Source organism: Belonocnema kinseyi, chromosome 7 (genome assembly GCF_010883055.1).
Source record: "Belonocnema kinseyi isolate 2016_QV_RU_SX_M_011 chromosome 7, B_treatae_v1, whole genome shotgun sequence".
NCBI classification, from domain to species: Eukaryota; Metazoa; Arthropoda; class Insecta; order Hymenoptera; family Cynipidae; genus Belonocnema; species Belonocnema kinseyi.
The window spans coordinates 49,045,696-49,054,870 of record NC_046663.1 but is presented as its reverse complement, the minus strand read 5'-3'; the positions used below and the strand labels follow the sequence as shown (position 1 = coordinate 49,054,870).

At 29.3% G+C, this 9,175-nt stretch overlaps 1 protein-coding gene across 1 annotated transcript in view; it reads right to left on the bottom strand.

Moving 5' to 3' along the window:
- The window catches only part of LOC117177087 (locomotion-related protein Hikaru genki), a 530,094-nt gene that overhangs the window by 76,749 nt on the left and 444,170 nt on the right, over positions 1 to 9,175 (bottom strand). The window contains exon 4 of the mRNA XM_033367576.1: positions 2,795 to 2,968. Within this exon, the coding sequence (XP_033223467.1) occupies positions 2,795 to 2,968 (174 nt within the window). The remainder of the gene's footprint in view (positions 1 to 2,794; positions 2,969 to 9,175) is intronic.

Below are 9,175 nucleotides of genomic sequence, written 5' to 3'. Positions count from 1 at the left end.
ACAATACGCCAATTAGCACAAATGGTAAGTTCCGACAGTGCCTACAAGTGTGCCTACTGGCCGCTAAATGGCAGTACCGGTTTCATATGTATACACCTGGTATCAGTTTTCACCGTTCGTTGACAAGAAAAGAATGCGTTCCAGAAACTATTTCCAAAGATCCTTTTTGTTTTTGAAGTATCGCGCTCACAAAAAGATCAGAAGTTTCTATCAATCTTTGAAAACTTGATGGAATTGTAGAAAATGGTGGCAATATTTTCAGTTCTCAGAGTTGTTTCATATGAGTGGGTCTGAAAGGTTCAAAGAAAAAAGATCTTAAAAGTAGGACTGATTTCATTTTAAATTGAACTTAAAGATAGTTATCTAGACATTTCGGCTTCCATTTAATAATTTTCTTACTAATTTAAAGGCAGAAACATAGACGTATTTTGAATTTGATGACTACAACATTTCCCTTTTAAAAAATCGTCTAGGTTTTGTTAAACCGTGATTTAGGCTCGTCCTCAGAATTAAAGCTAGATTTAAGACTACATTTTGCCTTATAGTAGAATGCTGTTCATAGCTTTAAAAAATTGTCTTATAACCGATTTTCTTCATGTTCATGTAGTTAGAACAATCTGGTATTAAAATATATCATTTTATAATAAAAATAATAGAAACTCCTAAAAAAATGTGTTTAGATTTTTTTAATACCCTGTATGATGCTTACGTGGAAAAGAGAAAAATTTTATTTAGAAATAAAAACTTCCTCATCCTCAAAAATGTATTAGCCCTCATAAAAGTTATAGAACGCGTTTTTTGTAGTAACAGATTTTTTTAAGATTGAAAAGATGTGATTTTTCTGCAAATCGTCTTTTTTTTATCGAAATTCGCTGAAAAAATTAAGATTTTGAAAAAGCCCCAACTTGTTTATTTGTTTTATTATTTTGTCTAAATTGGCTTACAGTCTCTGCTTTCATGAGAAAGGAGTCCTATAAGTTTTATTGCACTTAATTATATTCGCCTAATTGATGCAAGGTATCGGAAAAGTACAACTTTTATCTGAAAATTGTTTCTCTTTTGTTTGTCTGCTTTCGAGAAAAATGGAAAAATTCCGTTTTTTTTTAAGTAATTTTTTTTACGTAAAGCAGTGATTCACAAAAAAATAAGCTTAAGAACTTCAATGTAGATATTCCCATCTGTTATTTTATCATATTTGTAATTTCTAATAATTTTTGAAATTAATTGAAACCGTAAGAATTCTCAAGCTAAACAAAAGATATAATCCCTACTACCTACGCTCTCGAGTAAAAATGCTTCGACTTGAGTTCGACTTGAATTTCTCCCAATCAAGACATGCTGACGTCGAAAAGGTTGACTCGAGCATGTCTCAGTTTTAAAATGGATCCAGACTTAAATTTATGTCTTGGAGACAAGCTTCTATGTCTTGAGGACATACATTTATCTCTTAAGTCAAATTTTTATGACTCCAACATGAGCGGTTTATAACTTCGAGTGTATACCTGTCCTAAATAAGAGGGTCATTCTGACCGTCATAAAACATATTTTCATTTGTATTATACTATTATATTTATTATACTATTATATTATACTATTATATACTATTATATACTATTATATACTATAATATTTGTTTAGGAGATCCTTCTAGAAAGTTACAATTTTTATTTTTTTGCAGAAAATTTTTAAGGGTTATAGTCGCTTAGACCAACAGATTCTGAATTTTTTAATTAAAAATACCTAATTTAATCATTACAAATATTGCATTCATTAATTTTAATCTCATTTATGAGCCGTAAAAGGTGCTTATTAAGGCAGGTTTACTTGAGACAAGTAAACGTCGTCTTAGCCAAGACAAGGCTTGACTTGAGACAAGTAGACGCCATTTTACCTGTCGTGGCCATAAACGTAAGACGAAGGCCTATGTCTCGAATCAGTTTTGAGAGGTAGCCAGACATCGATGTATTGGAGATAAACTCAAGACATAAACTAGTCGAACTCAAGTCGAAGAATTTTTACTCGGGCTGGTTCAGAAAATACTCCATTAAAAAAAAATTCTTTAAATTTTCAAGAATTCGTAGGAAATCTTCAAATGATCATTGAATAGAAATAATAAATAAAAAATAACATAAATGTACTGAATTATAGAGGATAAAAGTATATCCATTTTTACCCTGCTAATAAGTTTTCAACGGACTTTAGTTTTGTACTGGCTAGTTCTAATTCCAAGGAAAGGTGCAATTAGAATCTCCCGCCTTAGGATTTTTTTGAACTGGACTGTTCTTTTTTAGGGTTTTGTAGCACCGAGGATTAAGCCTTAAAATTTAATTTGGTTGGGGATTAAGGAGAAAATTATTGAAGGGTAAATAGTGAAGGTGAGAAAAAATTATGTTACGGGAAGTAGGGGAAATAAAGCAGGGGGAGTAAAGAACGGGAAGTAGATAATTGTGAGGAAATGCTCCGATGCTGACTAGTGGAACTGGTGGCGGAATAAGGGGGTAGGGGAAGGAAGAGGATGTGTAGGGGAAGTAGTGGCACGGGTGTTTTGACGAAAGAAGGAAGGAGCAGAGAAAGTAGATCAAACAGGAGTTGCTGGTGGGAGGGGAAGCGAAAGACAAAGTTTTAAAAAGGAATTAGGGGTAGAGAGATATAGCAGGAAAATCCAGGGGAATTAGGGATGAGAAATTATGTAAAGAGGAATTTCGAAAAACCTCTTAAACATAGTTTTAAAAAACACAGAATTTTGTCAATTTGATCGATTGAAAATATTTGGTGGATTATGCATAAGACTCACCGGTTAGATGTTGACGAAAGGTAGAGGTCCAGGTCCACTCTGGATTCCCAAGTTTCCTGGAGAAAAGGCATTCCAGGTGAAGGATACTTCCAGGAAAAACAGACAGAGCTCCTGAGGGTTCTATGGATGCGGATCCCGCAGGAAGTCCGAAAAGTATCGTCGGGGGTACATCCTCTGAAACAAGCGAGAAGCGTTGCAATACAGTCGAAGACCTGTATAACCTTGAGAGTGATGTAAGATACTTTATTCGAAATCGGAGTTTTATGAGACTGCAATAGTACGATAAGAGAATACATCGTGGGGTTATTCAGAGGTCATTTGTGAAACTAGTAATCATCCAATGTAGCGCTGTTTAAAACAAATAATTGTCAGCAACCGGTGTAACCCGGCGAGAGATGTACGCTGTTTTATTCAAAATCAGCCTTTTCTAAGACTATAGGACCTTCTTAAACGCAAGTTGTGATGTTTAGAATATCTTTGTTCGTCGAAACTATAATTTAATATTAATTTAGTTTAAGTGAATACAATCATTGAATGCAATATCAACACGACGCTATTACAGGGCCTACAATATTGTTAAGTCCAACATGCTTTGTGCAGTCCGGATTTAAAAAGTGTGTAGTGGAATATTAACTTCATATTGCACGCACAATTTCCAATTTTCTAAACTAGTACTTTTACACTAATGAAAATAAATAAGAGACCCTCTTCATTACCAATATTTTTTAATTATTGACCTTGAAAATAAATCAAAATTCCTATTTGATTATCGTAGTTTTTTGTTCAAAAGTTTACTTTTATATTTTTGGTGGAGCATTCATCTTCTTTGGTAGAAAATCAAATTATTTTGTTTAAGACAATGATTTTGTACAAAAGTTATCCTTTTTTATTGTAAGCTCGACTTTTTAACTTAAATCTTCAAAAATTTCATAGAAATTATTATTATTTCTCTTGAAGAAAAAATCTTGTTGGGTTGAAAATTTGTCTTGTTTGATCGAAAATTCTACTTTTTTGGTGTAATCGTATTTTTTCATGAAATGTTTTGTGAAATTATGAATTGACTATTTTGATAAAATTCGTATTTTCTGATGAATTGAACTGTTTGTGGAAATATATTCAGATTAAAATATTAACTATTATATTTTTAGTAGAGATTTCCCATTTTTCAGTTGAATCAGTTGATTGAAAGTTGAACTGTTTTCTCAGAAGATAATTTTGTGGGTTGGGGATTTGTGATTTTAGTTGAAAATTATTGCTTTTTTTAAATCTTGTTTTTTGTGGAAAACTAATCTTGTTGATAGAAAATTAATCTATTTGGCTAAAATTCAATTACTTGGTTAAATTTGAACTACTTTGTTAAAAAAAAAACTTTTTTTGTTTTGAATATTCACAATTTTAGATAAAAGTTCATCTCTTCAATTGCAATTTTTAATTTTTAATAAAAAATTATTATCTTTTGGTTAAAAAATACTATTTTCCGGTCCAAAATTTCCCTTTCGCTAAAAACTGAACTTTTCGAATAAAAATTCATCACGCGATTCGAAAATTTATTTCTTTGCTAGAAAATAACACCATTGTGTTCAAATTCATCTCCTTTGAAAAAATAGTAATATTTTTTTCAAAGTTTGACTTTTCTCAAAGAAAATTAATTTTCTTGTGGGAAAAACTTTTTTTGGTTGAAAATTTAACAATTTGGTTAAAAGGTAACCTACTTTGTTAAAAATTCCTTTTGTTGGTAGTGGGTTCATCACTTTAGTTGAAAATTGTTCCCTTTGTTTTAAAGTATAACTATTTTTTAATGCATATGTTTTGGATTAATTTAACCTTTTTAGATTTAAGATTAAACTATTTTATGGTTCAAATATTAACAATAACATTTTTTTAATTCAGAATTCATCTTTTTTATTAAAGATTTATCATTTTATTTGAAATTTCATTTCTTTAGTTAAGAATTTAACTATTTGGTTTAAGATTTATGTATTTTGTTGAAGAGCTGTCTTTTTTCGTACAAAATTAATATTCTTAGTTGCAAATTTATCTTTTTGGTTAAAAACTAATCTTTGTTGTTTCAAATGTAGTATTTTTACTTGAAAATTTAAGAGTTTAAAGCGCTTTAAAATAATTTTAGTTTAGCACCTACATTAATTTTATTTCAAAAAATCTATTTCCGTATTTTTTAAAAATAATCTCCTTATTTTTCATATTTTTAAAGTATTATAACCTGTAAAGCCCGTTATCGACACAATTGAAAAAAACTTTTTTTTTACTCTTATTGTTAAGTTTCTTAGAATTTAAATATTTTAAAATATATATATATAGGGTCATAAGCTTTCAGAAAATGTAAATTTTCTGTGAGCACTATAATATATTATGCACGACACCGTCGATGTCGGTTCATCGTCACTTTAAAGCGGTTCGCTGGAAAACATGTTTTCAGTCGGTGTTATTAAATTTTTTAAATATAGAGCTTTACGGGCAAAGAATTGGGCTGTTTGAAGTATATAAAGGAAATTTTGAGGAAGGTAAAATAGGACATTAAAGGCAGAATTACTGTATACCTGTGAGTAAATAGATGCGTGCACTTGCTTTAAACAAAGTGAAAAATTTTCCTTACAAATTATTTCGGCTCTTCTGAGAGATTAATTTATGGGGCCGGTATTAAAGTTTCAAAAAGGATAGATGATTTATTCTTTATAATTATTATAAATATTATATTAATAAAAATAATATGTGGTACGTAAAAAATCTTAAGAATATATAAACCAAAAATACGGCTCTTGTACAAAACAGTTTAGCTGTGTACCAAAAATGTAAATATTCCGCTAAAAAACACGATTTTTCAGTTTTAAATTTGACTTAATTGGATTAAAAAGTTTTCTAACTAAAAAGAGTACGATTTTTAAAAGTTTTTAAAATTATTAGACTTTGAAAGTTCACTGCATTTGAAATTTTTTAATTTTGAACTCTTAAAATGAAAGTTTTTTTTTACAGAAATCACACATTATATTTTAAAAAAACCTATCCTGTCTATTATTATATGATACTTATGAATAATATATTTTTTATCTTTGTAATTTCTATAATACTTTTATTCCAAATTATGGTTTTGCTTGCGAAATTCTAAAAACGTTTAAGTTTGTCTTATTTTTTTTTTAATTTAATTTTTTTATTTTGATGTCTAATTTCTGATAGTTGCATACCATTTACTGTCAAAAATTTTAGAATATTATTTCTTTTCGTTTCATTCGAAATATTTTCTTTTTAAAAATGTTACCTAATTTGAAATAATTTGAATTCATACGTTTTCAATTGGAAATCTTTCAATATATTTTACTAAATTTCAAACGTCTTTAATTTGAAATTATTAATTATTGCTTCAAAAATGTTTGAAACTTGCTATTTAAATATTTCCTAGATCATTGATTTATAAATTTTATATATTTTTAATAGTAGGAAATTAAAATTCCCAGACCGGAACGCATTTTCAGCTAGTGTCTAAATATTTCACAATCGAAATTGCTAAGCCATTCTACCCAAAATTTTCACAAGCATTTAAAACACTTGCAAGATTTCCAGTGAATTGAAAGGATAGAAACGAATTTCAAGAAAATTCATGAAATCCCCATCGGTTTTAATTATTTTAAGAAAATTTTAAAGCTTTTGAACATTTTAAGGAAATTTAAAAGATTTAAAATATTTTACGGAAGCCTAAGGGGTTGCACAAAGGTTAATTAATGGATTAAATATTATTTAAAATATTTAAAGTGATTTTTTTCATATTTCAATAAAAAAGAATGGCCTTAAATTTAACAAATTTAAAAGAATTTCAAAAGATTTATAAGATTTTAGAAGATTGAAGAACTTCAAGGAATTTCAGAGAATTTCCAAGATTGACAAATTTCCAAAGGAGTAATTTCGAGGCATTTCAAAAAATTTCAAGAAAGTATTTTAATTTTCCCTACATCTCAAGGGATTTTAGAGAGCTACAAATATTTCAAGGTAGATGAAGAAATATCATCCGATTTCGTATAATTTTACAGGATTTCAACGGGTTTTATATTTTAATAAATTTAAAGAAATTTATTTACAAGAATGAAGGTATTTCAAACGATTTAAAAAATGTAAAAAATTTGTTAAAGTTTTAAATAGATTTCAAAACCTTTTAAGGATTTTAAGAAATTTTAAGGGTATTTTAAAAGATCCCCAAATACTTCCAAGCATCAGAAACATTCCGAAATACTTTAGAATATTTAAAATGTTTTGAAACATTTTAGGGAATTTCTAAGGAGTCTCATGATTTTAAATAATTCAAAAAATTGTTTGTGACTTTAAAGAATTTCCTACAATTGCAGAAAATATGTAAGAATTTTGTAGAAATGATACCTATAAGAGTTTAAGATATTGAAAAAGATTTTAGGGTATTTTTAACAGATTTTTGATGCTATTTTTATCATTTAAACTAAAAACAGTGTTATCAAAAAGTTATTCGTGACAAATAAATCATTTTTACATTCTTATCAGACAAGTTATTAGATTTGTATAAAATTTGACCTCCCTAGTTTTTGTCAAAAGGTACACGTTTTGAGACACCTTGAATCCGGAAGACAGGTTTTTACGAATGTGTCTCTCTGTATGTCTATCTGTCTGTCGTTATGTATGTCTTTATGTCTTTCTGTATGTCTCTGAAAACGATAACTTTTGAAGAAAATTAATCTATTAGATTGAATTTGGTACACTATTTTAGTGTCCTAAGCTAAATGCCAAGTTCGTTAGTCAGACATTTTGGATAAAAATACTAAAAGTGAGCCCATTTTAAAAGTGTTTGAGTACACATTTTTTCATCATTCAAAATTTGTGCGTACAGTTGTTCATAGTAATTGAAAAGAAAAATGTTACTTTTCGATAGCCCTACAAGATTGTCATATCAAGTTTTTGAACTTTTTTCGAAAAATTTAAATTTTGACCGCACGAAAACTAATTAAAAATCAAAAATTTCATTTTGCGGTCAAACTATGCAAGATAGGAAAAACAATGATAAGTTTTATTTATAAAAAACATTGAAAATACAAAAATTCATTTTTTAGATACACGACACAAACCAAGCCACAATGAATAGATAACATTTTTTCACCGAAGGTAGAGCAAAACTATTTTCATAAATGGTTTTTTTTACATTCTCATCAGAGAAGGTATTAGGTACTTGGAAAATTTAACAACCTGCCGCGTCCACCCAGTTTTTGTCAAATGTCCACGTTTTGAGACCCCCTAAATCCAAAAAAAATATTTTTACGAATGTGTCTACATGTCGGTCTGTCTGTATGTAGCTATGCCTGTCTGTTTGTCAGCACGATAACTTTTGAAAAAATAATTCTACTAGATTGGCCTCTAGTACACTTTTTAACTGCCCTAAACTAAAGGTTAAGTTCGTTAGCCAGCCATTATGGCTAAAAATTCAAAAAGTGAGTGCCTTTTGAATATTTTTGAGACCATTTTTTCAAAATTCAAGAATTCTGTGTACGGTTATTCATAGTATTTAAAAAGTCGAATAATTTATCTAATGACTTTTTTCATAACACACGAAAATGAACCTTTTAAGCCAATTAACAGACGATATGAAAAAATGGCAGGAGAAGAAAAAATTTATTTCTAAATGCCCTAGAAGATTATCATAACAACTTTTTGAATTTTCTTGATAAATCAATAAATAAATTTTGACAGCATAAAAAATAATATGTACATAATTTAGAAGCCAAAAACGGTGAGGCTTCTCATTAGACCGTATGTGTGAAGTTTAAATCATAAAGAAAACTTTGGAAATGAGCAAATTCAGTTTATAGAAAAACGACAAAAGTTGCAATAAAACGGTGAATAACCAAATTAAAAAAAAAACAATACGCATTTGTTTAAACGGGATGATGGAGTTCCATCTGTTTTAATACCAATGCCAGTTACGAATTATAATAATATACACTTGTGTGAATGATATAAAATTTCAGGTATAAACTCGAATGCGAGGCATGAGATACAGTCTGTCAAGTTAAAGCGTGGGTGGCTTTACTCGCAGTCGGTAAGGTGTATCGACATGATTTTGGTGTCAAAATATTAAGAAGAGCTCCCTCTTTCATGCTTTTTGATTTAACATTCAGTTTGCTTTCAATTCTCATCTTGTTACCACGTTACAAGAAATGAGTTCCGTATACGCTTCGCGGTTCGAGGCTGTGTTCCTTTGTTCCCACCCAAAAGGTCCCAAATTGTCTCACAATCAAGCTGCAAAGTAACTGGGAAAATCATCGTCGTTTGTCAGCAAGTGGGTAAAGCGGTATAAAGAGACCAAAAATGTTGATGACTTCCCAAATCGTGGTTCGACAGGAAAAGTGTCCG